Consider the following 18852-nt stretch of genomic DNA (forward strand, 5'->3'; position numbering starts at 1 on the left):
TCCTGATTTAGTAATCATTGTTAGCATTGGCCTTGCCAGGAAGTTCTTTCTCCAGTCTAACTTCCAGAGAGAAGGGGGGGGGGAAGGGGGGCAGAGACAGAGAAAGAGTCAGAGAGAGGAGATTGAAGAGCCAGGCTTCTATTTTAAGATGGGGTATTCTTATTCTCTAACCATGACACTCAGGGCTAGCCATCACAAGCTTCGGTGGAATAGTTTAAATTATAGAGGACAATGTTAGAAAAATGAAAAGACGAAAAAGAAAAAAAAAAAACCAATCTAACTCCCAGCTGATACCTAGTTGGTAGTTGTGTGCATGCCTTGGTGGGGTATCCTCAACCCCTCAAAGGGCACCCCATGTGGCTAGAGAAAACCAAGGAGTTGGTGTTAGGCCAAGACAGTTGTGTGGGGTGGGTTGGACCAGTCTGACTTTATCCTCCCTGCCTCCAGTGCAGTCAGAAGAGCTGCCCCTTCTTGCCCAGCATCCCCCCTCCCCCAAACATGCAGAGGGAGGCTGAGGGAGTGATTAGCATGGGGCATTGTCCCCAGATAATGGGCCCCAGCTGCCTCCTGAAAGAAGAGACAAAGCGCCTGGCGGCTCCACGCGCATTATCCCCTCGTTAAATCTCTGTTATTAGATTAGATTCAGAATGTATTGATTCGGAGGCTGGGGGGAGGAGGAGGGGGAGGGAGGAGAATCTGGCTGGCGAACACTGGGCTGTACTTTCCCCCCTCCATCAACCAGGAAAGTTTTTCCTCTTAGCTAGGCTGGGAGAGCTCACTGTCTCCAACACTGGCTGCTAAGCTCAGCTTCCCTGTGCGAGCTCTCCCGAAAGCTGCCAGGTGTCCACTCTGGGGCATGCCTTTAAGGCCATCGAGCGCAGGTGGCCAACATCGGGAGCAAAAGCGGCTTCGCTCCTGGCAACCAGGGGCAATCTCTTAACAGCATCAGCTGCAGACTTGCGGAGCACCGAGGCTCACGGGGCTGCAGCGCATGCTCACTTATCTCTGGTGGAGGTTTGAGGAGGCTGATGAAAGCAGGGTAGGTGGGGATAGACTGAGGAGCACTTGGGAGGTAAGATGGGTCGGGGCATGGAGACCCCCCAGTCTATCTCTTTGTATGGGACAGAATCAGATGCAGTGGGGCCATGTAGACTAAAGCAGGCAAGTAGAAGCTGGAGTGCGCTACAAGGCCTCAATGCCTCACAGCCAACCGGAAGCAGGACGGACAGGCTGGTTCTGTCTTCCTTCTTCTCTCTTCTTTACCTAGAGCCCGGGGCTGACTTCTGTGCATCTGAATGATCATTTCTCAAGGAGTTTCTGACTAACTTTTCTTATTCCTACTTCAGGCTATCCTCTACCCAGATAAGGACAACTCCAGGGTAGAAACCATTGTCTCTTGACCACCTTGACCCCTCAAGGCAAAGACTTCTGGAGACCACCTCTAGACCAAGACTGATTAATTATTCATACCAAGAGGTATGAACCACTTGCCACAATCTTCCTTGACTTAATCTAAAAGCTCATGTGTGTAACCCAAACATGAACTTAGGGTCATTGTACCCTTTTATCTGATTTATCCCAATATGGCTACATCGGATAACTCTCTCTCTGTACCATTCAACTTTACCACCCTCTGGCAACAGGATCTCACTGTAGCAGCGAAGGCTGACCTGGATCTCATTTTGTATGCCAGGCTGACCTTCAACTAACAGTGATCCTTATGCCTCAGCCTCACAAGTGTTGAGAAAAAGGTGTAAACCACCATTCCTGGCTTTACTTGTCTCTTTAATTGGCATACTGGGGACTGGAGGCCCAGCCTAGCCTGTTTGGACTGCCTCAGCCTAAGCTTTGGTTATGAAAGGCGGGGATGGAGCAAGTGCCTGGAGGTATCCCCAGACAGAGACACCTCTAGTCCAAGGGTAGCATTCATAAGTAGAAGATGCTGCACTCCAGTACTGGGCCTCAGTTTCCCATCCCTGGGAAGCACGGCCCATATGCCAGATCAATGCTCCTATCGGATGTGGCCGTTGGACCAGAATATGTTACATGTGGCAGCTCATTCCTGAGGTGGTTAATTGGCCGCCTCAGTGCTGGGCTCTGTCGCCCCATTGATTGGGAATGAAGGGTGAGAAGAGGGAGATGGGGAATCGATAGGCTGATGAGTGTCTTACTAGCTTTCTGTTTGAACACTTTGTCAATAGCCACCCACTTAATGGCCAGTGGTGCATTGGCTGTCCATCTTTCTATCCTTGTGGCCTGGGACATGAGACCCTTCGGATAGTGTGTGCCTATGCCCGGCAATCCTAGTAGGTGGGGCAGCTTTTGGCTCTAAAACTAGGCTCCAGGTGAGGAAGTGCAAGGCCTATTCTGAGCAAGGGGGACTGTCCCCACTGTTTGCCCAGTCTTGCTCAGCCAAAGGCAACTCCACACCCTGTACTCTATGGTTTGCTAAAAGACCCTGATCCCCCCACCCCCAACCCCCACACACAGGCAAATGTGAAATTCTGAAGTCATCTCAAAAGTTCATGTGTTTGGAGTAGAGGTGGCCATGAGATTTCAATCTCAATTCACTTTAGGAGCTAGCAGCTAGTTAGTATCTAGAAGCTCTTTCTGTACAGTGGAGATCCTGGGACAAGAGGCAACTAAGAAAAGATAAGCCCAGGGAACCCTTTCTTTAGTCCTAGAGTCTTTCAAATGTGACAAACCCAAAGCCCCAGAGCTTTGCCCTCTGCCCAGCCTCCCATATGGTTTTATGAACTGAAACTGCAAAGTTTAGGGTGTGAGAATGTATCATTCTGAGTGTTTGAACTGTCTCTCTGTTGGCTGCCCTGCAATAGTTTAGGAGGTAATGGAATTGTTTGGTTTCTTCTGAGACATTTCTGGTGGGTAGGTGCTGTCCCTTTAGCCTGGTTTGTTGTCTAGTCCCCCTCTGCAAAGGCATCATCCTTTACTCTGAGTGACAAACAACTCAAGACAGGGAGAGGAATAAGATAAGGACAAGATAAAGTGTCAGATGAAACCTCTTCTGTACACTCTTGAGACTAAGAGGTAATGTTCTTTCTCTGGATGCCTGTTAGGTGGGTGGTGTAGTTAGGGACCTTCCTTAGCATGTCTTAAAAGGCCTGACAGCTAGGACCGGTGATCAGGACAGGTTATACGCAAGGGTATTAACCCAGCTCTGCTTTCCTCCTGCTTTTTGGTTAGGAGCATCATGTGCTGGCTAGTAAACGTTCTCAGAGACATCAATCAAAGCTTTGCATTCTCAGAGTCTCCCAGGCACAGAAAACGGTGGGTGCTAGCCGTGGTGCTGAAGCATATCTCCCTTTTAGAGAAAGCTTGTTCCCAGCTTCCTCTAAAGACCAGAATAGTTAGCTGGGCGTGGTGGCATACACCTTTAACCCCAGCACTCGGGAGGCAGAGGCAGGCGGATTTCTGAGTTCAAGGCCAGCCTGGTCTACAAAGTGAGTTCCAGGACAGCCAGGGCTATACAGAGAAACCCTGTCTCGAAAAACATAGTTGGCCTACATAGATCCTTTCAACATTTCCCCAGTGGGTCGCAGATAGCCCTCCTCTCTCTTCTCATCTGATAAATACACAGTCTTGACCTCCAAACTGCGATTCACCTCCTAGTTTGTCATGATGGAGATCATGCCGTCTTCTAGTTCCCTGGTCCAGGAAGCATCAGTCAGTGGAAGATACAGGTAAGCCCATCCTCTAACCTTTCCCCAAAGTTGAATACAAATGGTCACAGACAGAGAATAAGATATCATAGCATTTTATTATCCCCTGCTCCCATTGGCTGATGAAGCTGAGTGTTAGGGAAGTACCCACAGGTGAGCTGAAGAGGGAGCCATTAGGGGCTAGATAAAATAAGTGCAGAAGTCTCAGGCATCTATGCAAGACAATTTGCTTTTCTTTGATCAGAAAAAAAAAATGTGGAAATGAGCAGTTCCAGGGGCCGTAATCACAGAAGTACTGGTAAGGAAACCAGGGCTTGACGCCCTGATAAGTAAGGTTAGAGGGTACTTGGTTTCTCTTGATCTAGGATATCATGCTTTAAAGCCATGATAGGGAAGTCAGAGAGACAGACTGGGTCTTCAGCACTAAGTTTAGGGGACAAAGAGACTGGGGTTGCTCAGATGAATTGGTGTTGGAAACAGGATGCAGGACCTAAGAGGGAACTCCCCCATACTTATCCTAACCAGTTCCATAGCCCCTCCCTGTCAGGCTGTGCCCACTCAAGAATAATGCCAAATGGACCAGAGAGTGACCAGGGTGATGCTGTAAGCGAGCACAGCCAGCAGGTAGATGCGGAACAGCAGCCTGTCCAGCACGTATCCCACCCGCAGCCAGTCCCTTGCCACCTCCCGCATCTCATCCCGCTTCTCCAGGAAGTGGCGGATGGAGGATAGCTCTTGCAAGAGACCGCGCACAGCCAGCGAGGCCTCCCTTGGTGGTGGAAGAGGGCTACCTCTGCCCCTTGGGGTCTTCTCCAAGTCCTGAGGTCCTCCAACATGGCTGCAGTGGTTTCCCATGGCTGGAAGAAGATCAGAACCTGGGTATGAAAGGAGGGTTGTGGGGTGCCCTGGCGCTGTGGCGTTGGGGAGTATTATGGAGGTCAGAAGTTGACTTTGTGTCTGCCTCATTTGCACTCTACCTTCCTTTTCCTCTTTCTCTTTTGAGACAGGATCTTACTATGTACTGCTGGTTGGTCTGAAACTTATGTAGACCAGGATGGCATCGAACTCTTGGAGACATACTGCCTGTGTCTCCCAAATCAAGGGTGTGTGCCACTACACCCAGCTCCTCTGAGCTCTTCTCAGCTCATATCTCATCCTTAAGCTGATTGAAGGGGTTGAAAAAGAAAGCAAAGGAGTCTGGCTGGACCTGGTGGTGCAAGCTAGCCTGGTCTACATAGTGAGTTCCAGGTCAGCCAGGGCTACATAATAAGACCCTGTCTTTTTTTTTTTTTTTAATGTAGAAAGGGAGGCAAAGTTCCAGTCTGGCTGAAGCACCTTCCTGTTTCCATCCTGAACCCAGCTCCCACATCCTATCCAGTATCCCTAATCCAGGTTCTATGTGTGAATCTGTCCTTATCCTCTCTCACCTGAGCAGTCATCAGTCTTGTTGGCTTGGAAGGTGGCTGGGGGTCTATGGGCCATAGGCTGCTCCCCTAGGCAGAGTATCCAGGCTATTCTGTCTAGGACCAGGTGCCTCAGCCAGTCAGGTACTGGCCGCTGTAGGTCCTGCTTATGCACCAGCCGCACAATGAAGATGGTCTCAGCGAGGCTTATCACTAGCAGAGCCATGCACACCACAAAATAGACACCTAAGCCGGAGAAAGAGACACACTAAGCATGGGAGGGAGCAGGGTGGGTCCCTGTCACACTCAGTGAACTCTTCCCTCAGGGAAGCCTTACCAATGAGGGGGGTACCGATGGCCGTTGCTGGCAGTGTGTCTGACACGATGATGAGGAAGACTGAGTATCCCAGAAGGAGTGTGATCTTGAAAGAGACTCTCTCACCGCTGTCCGGGGGCAGGCAAAAGCCCACAATGTCCACGACCATGAGGAAGATACTGGGCAGCAAGAGGCTGACTGCGTAGAATAAAGGCCTCCGGCGGATGATCACCTGGGACCAGGATAGAAGCTTGGGGGATGTTGGGTGGACAGGAACCCAAGGACCACCACCCTATACCCAGACCCTTCTCTTATAGAACTTCCAGCCTGGATTGCTTGGGGAAGGAGAGTGACAGACCCCTATTCTGCCTCTGGCACCAGGCCTGTGGCAGTTGAGAGTAAACAGGGGATACTTCTGTTGAGTTCCCGTCACCCTTGCTAAAGTTGCATGGAATGTGTATGGACCTGGAGTTGGCAAAGGGGCTGCTATGTCCTTCCCAGTTTGCTTCACTGTGCTACCCCAAGCATTCTTGTCCCCGCCCCATCCGCAGCCACACCCACTCACGTAGAACTTCATTTCTGCATAGCTGTTACTGATATCTATGCTGAACTCCTTGAACTGGGGGAACACCTCCAGCAGCTCCCACTCGCCCTGATTTATGAAGATGCTCTTGTCAGACCTCACTTCTTCCGGTGATCGCCACAGGGTAATGTTGATGTCCTGGACTGAGAGAGAAGACGAAAGGCCAGAAAAGCTTTGGAATCTCAATCATAGAACCTTCGAGCATAGAAGGTGGAGTGTAGGATGAACAATACCTGAGGGGCCCTGTTGTCAGATCTCTAGACTACAGATCTCTGCCCTTAACTCTCAGATTGGGTTTCCTCAGCCACACAGAGGAGTGATAGAACACATGGTGTCTATCTCACAAGCCTGTAGTGAGAACACAGTGCAAAGAACCAAGGAAGCATCCACTAGAAAGCTCTCTCTCTCTGTCTCTCACTTGCTTACACATACCTTCCAAACAGCCTTCTATGTTTCTTTGTTAGTTTTGCATCTAGAAAATGAACAAAACACGATGATCTTTTACCTCTGCCTTCATAGAATTAACTACTTGTCTTTGAAGAATTAAGAAAATAAAAGAAATCCTCCTCTATCTACCTATCATCTACCTATCTATCTATCTATCTATCTATCTATCTATCTATCTATCTACCTTTCTATCTATCTGTCTGTCTGTCTGTCTGTCTACCAGGAAACACAACAATATCCACTGAACCAAAACATTGGAAAAGATCTAAATATCCTGCCAGGCTTATTTGCAGATGCCTATAATCTCAGTACCCAGGAGACAGAGCCAGGAGGATTCCCAGGACAGTCTAGGAGGCCAGTCTGAACTCATATATTGAGTTCAAAGCCAAAAAGTAAAGTGTTGGGGTGGCCAGTAGAGAAATAGTTCAACAGTTAAGAGCATTTGTTGCTCTTCCAGTGGACCTGGAACCTGTTGATTGCTCAAGCATGAGGACCTCAGTTTGGTCCCCAAAAGCCACATAAGAAAACAGGGTGTGACAGAGCACACTGTCAGCTCAGCTCTGGAGAGGTGAAGACAACCAAATCCCTTGGGCTCACTGGCCAGCCAGCCTAGCCTCAATGGCAAGTACAGGAAAAAGTGAGAGAGCCTCCCTAAAAAAAGACAAGAGGGAGAAGAGCTGAGGAAGACACCTTGGGCTGATCTCTGATGCCCACATATATGAGCACCATGTGCACGCGCGCGCACACACACACACACACATACACACACACACACACACACACACACACACGTGCGCGCACATTTACACTTCAAGGGAAATAAAGAAAGAATAACTGTCCACTGATGGATAAAATACCAGGTGTCCAATGATATATGCACTTGAGTCTATTGCAATTAAAATTTATGAGGAAGAGCTCACACACACTAACTTGGAAGAAAAGTCAGGGATTCATTGTTGGTAAAAAAAAAGAAAGAAAGAAAGAAAGAAAGAAAGAAAGAAAGAAAGAAAGAAAGAAAGAAAGAAAGAAAGAAAGAAAGAAAGAAAGAAAAGAAAAGAGAAAAGAAAAGAAAAGAAAAGAAAAGAAAAGAAAAGAAAAGAAAAGAAAAGAAAAGAAAAGAAAAGAAAAGAAAAGAAAAGAAAAGAAAAGAAAAAAGCATACAAGTAACAGTGTATGATAGTGTATGCAATATGTGCTCTTCATAGGTAGTGTGTGTGTGTGTGTGTGTGTGTGTGTGTGTGTGTGTGTGTGTGTGTGCACGTGCATGCGGGTGGAAATGCAGAGAGAAGGAACTGGAAGACTCTATCATGTCATGTTGTATTTTTTTAAAAGTATATGTGTGTGTATACATTTACATATATGTATATATGAGTGTTTTGCCTGCATGTATGTTTGTGTACTGTGTATGTGCAGTTCCTGTGAAGGCCAGAAGACATTTTATCCTATGTAACTAGAGTTACAGAAAGACAGTTGAGAGCTGTCATATGGTGTGATGGGACCTGAACCTGGGTCCTCTGGAAGAGGAACAAATGCTCTCAACTGTTGAACTACCTCTCCAGCCCCTGTAATTGAAATTTAATGTAATGAATAGGTCAGAGAAGGAAGGATTGCCTTGCTATAGTCAGACAGCATGCCTTTCCTAGCCCTCCACTGAGTACCTGGCACGTTTACACTCAAGAAAATCTCTCAGGATCAGACACTGTGCTGGAGAGCCAGAAACCATGTTTCCATTCCTCCAAAATTATATCCATGAGCAAATTAGACATGGGCTAAACAAGTATTGACAAGTGATGAAGTTTGTAAGAAAACCCAGGGTTTTTAACCACTGCATGAAAGAAAGCTAGTCTAGGGAGCCATGGAAAGTCCTTCCAGGAGCTGATGAGCCTTTCGGCATAATTAGATGACTGGAGGAGTTGACCAGGCTGTGGCTGGGGTGCTGGGAGCAGGAGAAAGAGGAGAAGTGGGTAGCCTAGGAGAGGAAACAGCCTGTGATAAAAAAGAACAGTCAGGACCTCTAGGCATCCAGAGGAAGGCAGCTGGGCTGGCACACACCAGATGTAGCTGCTGTGGGACACTGTGGGCAGGACCAGGTCAAGGTTTTGGATTGGGTCCCAGGACTGCTGGGAAGCCATTGAGGGCTTTAAATGACATGATCAGATTTGCATTTTAATAAGAGCTCAGTGGCTGCTGTGGAGAGCATGAACCACAGTGCGGGTGGTGCATGGGGAGAGCCAGGGTAGGAAGGGAATGAGGACACCTGTGCAGGGGGCATTGGTGGGTCTGAGACGCACTTCCTGTCAGATCTTCTTTGAGATGCTAGGTAAGAAGTGTCCCTTGCTGAGTGCCTTGGAGCCGATTCACACCGCCTCATTAATCTTTGAAACAGCTAACAGAGGCAGTGAGAACAGCAATACTGTGTCCATCTGGAGGGAGAGGAAGCAGAGGCTCATTGACATTAAAAAGAGAAGTGGCAGGATATATTGCTCAGTGGTGGAGTGTTCGCCTAGCATGTGCAAGGTCTTAGGTTAGAGCCCCAGAACTACAAAGGAACCAGACAAATGAAAGAGACAGGTAAGGGAGCAGTGGTGGGGAGGAGGGAGGAAATAGTGATGGCTTGATGAAGAGAGGATACATCCTGGCTCCCCAGTCCCTGTGAGCCCCAACCTCTGCCCCACTCACAAGCCCAGTACTCACTGGTGTGCAGCCAGCTGGTGAAAGTCAGAGAGCAGTTCTGCACATCAAAGGGGAAGTTGTAGATGTCAAGGCTACAGGCGGTCACCAATTGCAAGGGCTTGTAGTTCTGAACTTCACCTCGATGATGCACGTACACATAAGGAATGTTCGGAGACTTCCCCACGTCCACACTGGTCAGGGAAGAGGGATCAGTTTGTGGGCTGAAGAGGCAGACCCTCACCATGGAAGGCTAAAGATCTTTTGAGTAAGAAATTTGTAAGTAAGGAAAGAAACTTAGAGAGGATCTAGAGACCAAGATAATCCAGACATTTTGTCTGGCCTTACTTTTCCAATGTTATCAATCTTAGCTTTCTGACCCACTGTTATCGAGGCTGTGCTCCAAACAATGAAGGATGTTTCTTATTTTCAACTCCCTTAGCAACCTAGCTCTCAAAGGCAGTGAAGGGATCCATGGACTGTAAAGCCAACTCTGAAGGCAGCTGGCTCAGCTGTCTCCAGGCTGACACACCAGCCCCACACCAGAGCAGAGCTGGTCCCCAGATTAGCCAGCGGTTTGATAGGAGAGAAGAATCATACGTTCCATTCTCTGACGTTTGCTTTGCTCCCCATTTCTAGAAGCCCCCCAAATGAGAGCAGTCATCTCTAGATGGAAGAGCATAGAGTTCATAAGGAGTAGAGGGGCCTAGGAAAATCCAACAAGAATTCAGCCTGTTGTCTTTACTAAGCCTGACCCTAAGGCATGAGGTAGGCTGAGCCCAGGGCCTGGCCTTAGGCCTTCTTTGAGGTAGACTGAAAGATAGAAGCTAAAAAAAGAGCAGAAAGAAATTTCTAGAACATTTTCCACCTGTGCTATGTTGGGGGGGGGACATTCAAGGGTGGATCAAATTCAATGGCCTTCTTTATGGAAATGTCAAGGAGTTGGACAATGCAATTGGTACCGCATGAATACCTCTGGCATCTCCAGTAGTCCTTGAACTTTTTGCCTCCGTCTCCCAAGTGTTAAGATGATGGGCTAAGATGATGCCATCACATTGGCTTTAGACATGGAACCCAGACATTGATCATGCTATGCAAATAGTCTACCAATTGAATCACAGCCCCAACCTACTTTCCCCATTCTATCTGTATTTTCCCCATGTATTTTCTTTGCCTTTGTACTCAGATGTCCAGTTGGTGGACCCTGGATGAACTTGCAGAATGGAGAGAAAGTCAGCTGGCTGAGGGCAACGGGAGCATGTTGAGCTGCTGAGAACAAAAGCTAATGGGACCCACTTCATGCTAGAGGTGCCAACTGTGCCCCCTTAGGCACACGTGTGCCTCGGGAGGTTTGAATATGTTCCTTGGCTCCTGATCCTCATCTGTGACCAGAAGCATTGGCTGTCATCAGAGTTTTGCTCCTTTCACACACAAAAAAAAAAAAGTAACCATTCCCTCTGACAAATGCAGCTGTCTCCATTAAGTTATTAGAACTCAGTGTGACATCACTCACTGGCTTCTGTTCCTATGATGGAGTCCCAGGACTAAGAAGTATAAGGTTGTAGCATCCGGTACAGAAAGAAAGAGAGAGGTTAATCAAGGAAAAACAGAGAATTGCATAAAGGAGAGCTTGAACAAATGCTAACTTGATCAAGAGAGGAAATTGTCACTGCTCCTGGCTTCTCTAACCACAGCCTCCCAGCCCACTATGATCTGATGAAAGGACTCACAACTCATTGATGAGGATGTCAGGGACCCAGATGCTGTCTGTGGGGATGGACAATTTGGTGACATTGTCGAAGTCCTCAGGAGTCCACTGCAGAAACTCATCAGTCCAGTACTGTGGGAGAAACAGAAACCATCAAAGGCAGCCCCCTTCCATCTTCGGTGAGGGTCACCTGCAAATCAGACAGGTTTTTATCCCTTCTGCTCAGGCAGTAGGTGGGCACCTTCTAGGGGGAAATCTGGGTGTTGACGCATACCTCTTCCTGGTCAATAAGAGACTCCATCTCTACAGCTGTCAACCATCTTCAGCTATAAAACCCAGGCTGCCTCTTCTACGGAAACATGCTGCCTGTTCTTGTTTGGCTCATTATCCATGAGACAGGGTATGTTCTGAATTAAGAGGATCTTCAGTGAGACCGAAATGGAGCTGTCTGATAAGGACCACTCTCTGTCCCATAAGTGTATGGTGGTGATAGAACATGATCATGGCCGTAGGAAGGGATTTGAGACCTGTGTGTCCCTGATGTGTCTACGCAGCCTCTGGGGTGAGGCCTCTCCAGTTTACCTCCCTCCCCAGAGCTCAGCCAAGTCCTGAAACATCTGCATATTAGTGTGACCTACACCTGTCTTAATTGGACGAGTGGCAACAGGGAAGAATCCTGAGGGTTAAGTGAATAGGTTTTTTTTTTCCTGTTTTGATTGCTCAGTTTGGTTGTTATCCAACTTCGCATAGAATGAAGAACTTTCTAGAAGTTGGAGCTGTTCACATGAAAGTGAAGTCACTATGGTGTGAGTTCTCAGGCCAGGAATTGTCCTTCCTCCAGGGTTAGTCAGTCAGCACTTGTCTGAGATGCTCTAAACCATCTGAGAAACCAGGTGTGGGGGCTGGGAGGATGGCCGCCACCCATCTTCCCCTCGCCCTGAGATGGGACATTTCAGACACCTAGACCTTGTATCTGTCTACCGTGCTTTCTTCACTAAGCTGCTCACCACCTTCCTTCCTTCACGGTAGCCACTGAGATTCCCGACTCCTTGAGAGGGGGGTGTCCCAGGAAGTGGGGGGCTGGTCTGCTCACCTGCCGGTACCATATGTAGGTGGTCAGAACCTGGTTCTTCTCATCCTGTGAAAGTAAAAGGGGCTGACATGTGGACACACACACACACACACACACACACACACACACACACACACACACACCAACAGAAGCTTGCCCTGGGTATCTCATCTGCTGGAAGAGGCCGAGGAAGGAGATGAACTCAAGCTGCTGGCCAGCCAGGAGAAGCTGGTCTGTTAAATGGGTACAACTAGAAAGCATTGCAGTCATTTCTTCTCAGCTTCCAAGATACATAGTGAGGTGTGTGTGTGGGGGGGGGGGGGTACAATGCCTGTAGTCCACTCAGTGGGGCTGAGTCAGACAGATTGTGTGAGCTTCAGGCCAGCCTGGGAATATGGTAAAACTGTCTCAATAAAACACAACAAAGCAAAACCCTAGAGATGTGCAAACTGTGTATATTTCCTGTTGTCATTGTTTATCATATTCATATATATTTAACAATATGCATATAGATATCTTACCGTCTATTATCTCTCTCTATATGTAATACATATACATATAGATACACAATGCATATATGAACTGCCATGCTACAAAATTAAGAGGCTCAAGATTGCAGAACAGAGAAAGTGATTGTTCTCTGTGCTCCATCTGAGTCCAAGTCTGCCTTTCTGCAGCAGCACAGCCACCAGCCCTTAGCTATTCTCTGCAGAGATGTTCTACGCACCATGATTCCCTCCCATGTGTGTGTGTGGGGGGGGGATATGCCCTAGCAGCCTGTACAGTCAGGTCCCGCTTCCCCATCGCAAGGCAGAGAGCCGACAGCTCTGCCGTTGCCTTTTGTCCATCCCCATGCGGTGCTTTACATCATCTGCTGAGCAGTGCACCCCACCCTACTCTAGTTATTGATTAATTAATTGATCTATTAGTTGGCATTTTATCTACTGCTGCCATTTAGTGACACCTGCCACTCAGGGACCTGTGTGAGGCACTAAGGGTCTAGAGATGATATGAGGGAGACAATTCCCATCATGTGCTCCATGGACAGCCACATGCAGGAGGTGACCACATCTAGAAGGAAGTGCACATGGGTGGCCTAGGATTGTGGTTTGGGCAGTTGTGCAGATACAACTTTAGTTTGTCCCCAGCCATGGTGCCAGACCACAGGGACTAGAGTTCTTGGTGCCCATTGTACTGCCCAGTAGGTGATTTGGCTTTACATGGCTTCTCTGATTCCCCCACAGAGACGGAGGGCAGCTCACCACGTTGAGGATGGCATACATGATGACATCAATGGAGACAGTAGTAGGCTTCCTCCAGTCCCGCACAGGCCGCACCCCCTTCTTGTAGTTAGCCAGGAGGTGGTCTGACAGCCTTAGTAGAGCAGGCTGGGTGGTATCTCGGGCCTGGGTGGCCCTCCTCCGGCTGCCTGGGAAGGAGAGTGGTTTAACACAGAGGCCAGAGCCCAGCTTCTCTTGCTCCAGTTTAGAATCTGTTTAAGACTTTCACCCTCTGGGCAGGAGAAATGGCTCAGGGAGCAAAGGCCACTGCCACCAAGCCTCATGGCCCAAGTTCAATCTCTGGGATCTACATGGTGGAAGAAGAAGACTTCTGCAATATGTCCACTGACCTCCACATACAAGCCAAGGCACATGTTTGACCTCAGACACACAACAACAATAATACAAAATAAAATATAATTTTAAAAAGAAAAAGAAACCCCCCAGCTCCAGGCCCTGGTGCTATTGTGGGATTTTGAGTATTTCTTGGTTTTCCCCTGGGAAACAGTGGCGCTAACTCAGAAAGCAGGAGTGACATGGGACAGCCCCACTCACGTGGGCACCACATGCACTAACACTGAGATGACATAGATGTTAGGGAGGCCCCTGCACAAGGATGAGATGCAAACTCAGGAAGCAAACAAAACAAAAGCCATCGCACAGTGGATGGGGAGGGCACAGCCCAGAGGGCCAGAGCCCACGTGGCAAGAAAGTGAGACTGCAGGATAGACTGGTCCCTTGCAAACCGGGAGCCAACAAAGCTGGTGACTATTAAACAATACTGTGTCCTCCTACCTGGCCCTCATGTATGTCACCAGATGCCAAGGCATTACTGCAGGCTTTTCTCTGGTGTGTCATCTACCTGCCCCATAAGCTTCCCTTCTGCCTGGAAGGACAGAGGTGAGCAAGAGACTATTTTTAAGTTTGTTTTCTTTTGTTTTGCTCTTTACACAGCCTAGAACTTGCTAGGTGACCAAGGAAGACCTTGAACTTCTGATCCCCCTGCCTCCACCTTCCAAATGCTGGGATTACAGGCTTACATTATACCTCCACTCTTGGTTTATGCAGTACTGGGGATTGCGGCCAGGGCTTTTGTGCATGCGTGCTAGGCAGGCTTCAACCGACAGAGCTATATCCCAATCCTTGAGAGACTTTTTTTGAGAGTCTTCTTTGGAATAATGGAATAATAGCTGCACAAGTCTTCCGCTTGAATCTCTGCCAGAGTAGCTAGCATGACAGGACCATTGGACAGACAAGAATCCCCAAGGCCCAGGAGGATAAATAGCATACACTGCTTGCTAGCCAAGAACCTGAGACTCAAACCAGATTCCTCACTACTTAACTAAGGGGCTTGTAGGGGAGTTCGATGGTCTTTGGGGGACTCTTGGAGGTTTGGGAAGTGCCTGACTTATGCAGCCAAACCTCAAAATAGGGGAGGTCATGGCTAGGAGGACAGAGCAAGCCAGGCAAGAAAACCCCAAGCGCTTACCACATGCAACTTGCCTCTCATCCACCTATCCTGCTTCTCCCAACGACAGCTTCCAGAAAAGAGCATCCTATTCCTAGCCTTCCCATCAGTCCCTCCCCTTGGTGGCACCCCTCTCATTGTCCCCCAAGATGCTGCAATCCAGTTGTGTAGAAGGACCCTTCCTGTGAGGCTGAACGTAGTCTGCAATAGAACGAACCAGATCCTGTGTGGCCGAACACCCTGTTTCTGAGGCCATGAGAAGATTGAGTAGAAAGGACAGGGAAGTTTAACATCACCAGAGGTGAGCCTTAGAGGAGCCTGGGAAGAGAGAGAGCCCATAGGATCCAGGTAACAAAACCATCAAAAGCAAGAAAAAGTTACTAAAGTGATCCTGGTCCGTCCCCCCCCCCACTCTGCTGCTGACAAGCTGTGCGACCCTGAGTGAATTACTCTCCCTCTCTGGACTGTGGTTGTAAGAAGAAAAAGTGGACTGAACGAGCTCACAGGTCCCGTAGCTGCTCTCACTTGATAAACTAAAAGGCAAGGTGAAGAGAAAGGAAGCCGTCTTCCAGCACCTAGCTATGTATTTCCTCAGAGACTCTACTCCCTTCCCAGCAGCAGGCTCACCTTTAGGCTCAACTTCTCAAAACACCTGATTTGACCCCACACCTCAGAATCCTTTCTGACTCATCAGCAGTGAGTTAACTGACCTTCCTATAGCCCTCCTGCGGCTCCGGCCTCTCCAGCCCTCAGCCCTTTGAGACTTAAGGCCTTTCCCCATTCCAGCTTGCTATTCCCCTCCCCACCAAACTCCTTACCTTCTCCCGGGGCTGTCAGCATGGAAAGGAACAAGGCCAACAGCACCTGCGGGATGCAGAGCCGCATGGCAAGCTTCCCAGATGTGGGAGGGCCTCAGAGCAGCCACTCAGGATGAGTCCCCCAGACTGCCAGCCTGCACGCCACCCGCTGCCAACCTCATGTCCCAGGCAGACTGCTTTTCCAACTGCACGCCTGCACCTTGTGAGGCTGCAGCCTGGCACTTCCCGGCCACCAGAGTTGGGGAGCCGCCAAGTTTTCTAGCAAGCAGCTTTTCAGCTGGATCAGGTTTCAGGGCGGGAGGAAGGGGAGGGGAGTCTACTGGCAGATGTCAGGAGAGGGAGGCCAGCCCACCCATCCAAATAGGTGGCTTGGTCACATCTTGCCCCAAAAAAAAAATGTTTTGGGGAAGGGAAGGGCCTACAGGATCTGTGAAGCAAAGATGCAGCCTGACAGCTGTGGGCTGTACACTGGGCTGTCAGTGTCAGCACTGTCCCTCCACAAGTATAGTATGGGCTGGGGTTGGCTTAAACAGGGGCAACAAGAAGTATACTTTGGCTTCCCAAGGTAATGTGATGTCCCTAGTGAAGCAGGTGACTGGATGTGTTCTGCAGACAGAGAAGTTAACAGGGGTCACACTAAAGGTCTGCTTCTTCATCCTCATTCAATTTAAGTTTCTTTTTTGTTTTGCTTTGTTTTGCTTTCTTTTTTAAGCCAGTCTCATGCAGCCCGGGCTGTCCTTGAACCCACTAAGAAACAGAGAATAGTTTTGAACTTCTGCTCCTCCTGACTTCACCTCTCAAGTACTTGAATTACTTAAGGCAGGTGCCACCAAGAATCTGGGAAAACAAAATACATGTTAAAGGGGCTGGAGAGTTGGCCCAGTGGCTAGAAGCATGTATTGTTCTTGCAAAGGACCGGGGTTCAATTCCTAGCACCCACATGGAGGCTCCCCACCTCCCCAGGCACCAGGCATGCATGTAGTACGCAGACATACGTGCAGGTGGAACAGTCATATGCAGAAAATAATAAAATAAAATAAAATAAATACATTTTACATATCTTTACTTGATTTTCCGAGCTTTAGCAAATATCATTAAATGTGTGGTCTTTTGTGATCACATTCTTATTGTAAGTCTGGGAACATGGTTGAGTGGTACAGTGCTTGCCTAGCTTGCACCAAGCCCTGAGTTCAACCTCTAGCAATACAGGGGGAAAAAGTGCTTTAGACCAGGTATGGTGACGTTCACCTGTAATTCTAAGGAGGAAGAGACAGGAGGATCAGAAGTCCCAGGCCACTCTGAGCTATACATCTGGTTCCAGAGCACTATGGGCTATAGGAGAACTCTGCCTCAGGAAACAAACAAACAAACAAACAAACACAAAAATAATTAAAAGTTCAGTAAGCAAAAGGACCAGGCAATGTGATTGGCATCTGTAATCTTGGCAACTGGAAGGTTAAGGTGAGAGAGAGAGGAGATAGACCAGCCCAGGCTGCACATCTCTCCCTCTCCCTCTCCCTCTCCCTCTCCCTCTCCCTCTCCCACCCTCTATCCCTCCCTCCCTCCTTCCTCACACACATGGAGTTAAAAATATTAATATATGGAAGACCCAACAATCTGAAGGCCTCCCAGGAGTTTTGCTGCACACAGGGCAACAGACAGGAGCTTAGTATGACTGCCCTCAGAGAGCCCCAACAAGCAGCTAAAAGAGTCAGAGACAGATCCAAGCATCCAACCAGTGAACAGAAGCCAGGGACCCCTATGATTGAATTAGGGAAAGGCTGGAAGAAGAAGTTGAGGAGTGGGGCAACCTCATAGGAAGACCAGCAGTCTCAACTAACCTGGACTCCTGAGATCTCTCAGACACTGAGACATCAACCAGCTGATCTGAGCCCCCCCCCAACATATACAGCAGAGGACTACCTGGTCTGGCCTCATTGAGGGAAGATGCACCTCAAGAGACTTGAGGCCCCAAGGAATTGGCCGACCTGGTGTGGTAGTGGTGGGAGGAAGAGAGGGACAGCCTCTTGGAAACAGGAGTGTGGGGTGGGGGGGGGGAATGGAATGAGGAACTGTCAGAGTGGGGACCTGGAGGGGGATAATAACTGGACTGTAAAAAGAGATTAAACACACGCACGCATGGAGAGATGAGTGGGTATGCACATGTGTGTGTGTTGGTGCCCTTGAAGTCTACAAAAGGAGGTTGAATCCCCTAGAGGTAGAGATCTACAGGCAGTTGTAGGCTGCCTGTCATGGATGCTAGGAACTGAACATGGGTCCTCTGCAAGAGCAATATAGGCTTTTAACCTCTGAGCTACTTCTCCAACCTTGTTAAAAAGATATTTTGCAGGTCATGTGTATTTATTTTTATACATTTTGTTAGATATAATAAGTACATGTAGTATTCGTATTAGAAAATGATAAAGAATAATGACCAGCCTCTGTAGGCTCGCTGTCCCAGAAGGAGTATGTTCTCCTGTGAGTTCTTTCCATAAAGTGTATAGTGAAGAAAATAGGAGGTTAGAGGAATAGCTTGGTGGGTAAGGACACCGGATGCTCTTCTACAGGTCCTGGATTCAGTTCCTAGCACTCACAACTTTCTGTTATCCAACCATAGGTGATCTGATGCCTCTCCTGACCTCCTTAGGCTCCTGCATACACGCAGAAATAAATAATGAATGAAATATACTTTATATATAATTTCATAGTTTCCTCTGTTTCTTTTAAAAATGTGTTTTTGTTTTTTTAATTGTGTGCCTGTGTCTGTGTTTTCTGTGTCTGTGTATCTGTGTCTGTCTGTGTCTGTGTGTGTCTGTGTCTGTGTCTGTCTGTGTCTGTCTGTGTCTGTGTCTGTCTGTGTCTGTGTGTGTCTGTGTCTATGTCTGTGTCTGTGTGGGGATATGTACCGGTGAATGCAGATGTCCATAGGGACCAGAGGTGTTGGATCCACTGGAGCTCAAGTTACAGGTGATTGTGAACGCCCAACAATGGATGCTGGGGAATGAACTTAGGTTCTTTGCCACAGCAATACATGCTTTTGACTACTGAACCATCCTCTCAGCCCCTTCCGCCCTTTTGTAAACATTTTTTTAATACTTTCTGTCTAAATTCAGCTCTCTTGAAAGAGATGTTCCTTTTCTCTTTGTAAGTTAAACGGGTAAGCATCTACTACTTGGAGATGCAGCCAGTGCCTCAAAAGTTGTCTGAGTAAAAATCTATATAAATTTCAGCTTGGCGGAGCCCTGCCCCAATCTATTGTTAAGTGGATTCTTCTGTCTCTTTTATATTAAAGGCAAGATTTTCTTGTATCTATAATAGTAAACTTTAACAAGCAAACACTTGTGTTCTTAATTCCTTTTTCAGTAGATTATATGTGTGGAATGGGTTGCAAGAGGAAACATTTTCTG

The 18852-nt window shown here is 48.1% G+C and overlaps 1 protein-coding gene and 1 long non-coding RNA gene across 4 annotated transcripts; one reads left to right on the plus strand and one right to left on the minus strand.

Moving 5' to 3' along the window:
- The first annotated feature begins 776 nt into the window (after positions 1-776).
- Positions 777-12201, plus strand: Gm32335. Its single transcript, XR_379368.2, has 3 exons — positions 777-1039; positions 1347-3701; positions 10286-12201. It is a non-coding gene; the product is annotated as a predicted gene, 32335 (long non-coding RNA).
- On the minus strand, positions 3760-15699 carry Htr3a (5-hydroxytryptamine (serotonin) receptor 3A). Of its 3 annotated transcripts, none has more exons than NM_001099644.1 (9): positions 15446-15646; positions 13142-13308; positions 11901-11945; positions 10830-10939; positions 9124-9293; positions 5965-6125; positions 5421-5631; positions 5108-5329; positions 3760-4537 (listed from the first exon to the last, which is right to left on the minus strand). In NM_001099644.1, the coding sequence occupies exons 1-9, from the start codon at positions 15510-15512 to the stop codon at positions 4239-4241; spliced, it is 1452 nt and encodes a 483-aa protein (NP_001093114.1). In that variant the 5' UTR covers positions 15513-15646; the 3' UTR covers positions 3760-4238. The 3 variants fall into 3 exon arrangements, with proteins under 3 accessions (NP_001093114.1, NP_038589.2, XP_011240700.1); NM_013561.2 differs by having other exon boundaries at positions 3760-4555; XM_011242398.3 differs by lacking the exon at positions 11901-11945 and having other exon boundaries at positions 3760-4555; positions 15446-15699.
- Between the last annotated feature and the right edge of the window lie 3153 nt (positions 15700-18852).

This window comes from Mus musculus, chromosome 9, assembly GCF_000001635.26.
Source record: "Mus musculus strain C57BL/6J chromosome 9, GRCm38.p6 C57BL/6J".
NCBI lineage: Eukaryota > Metazoa > Chordata > Mammalia > Rodentia > Muridae > Mus > Mus musculus.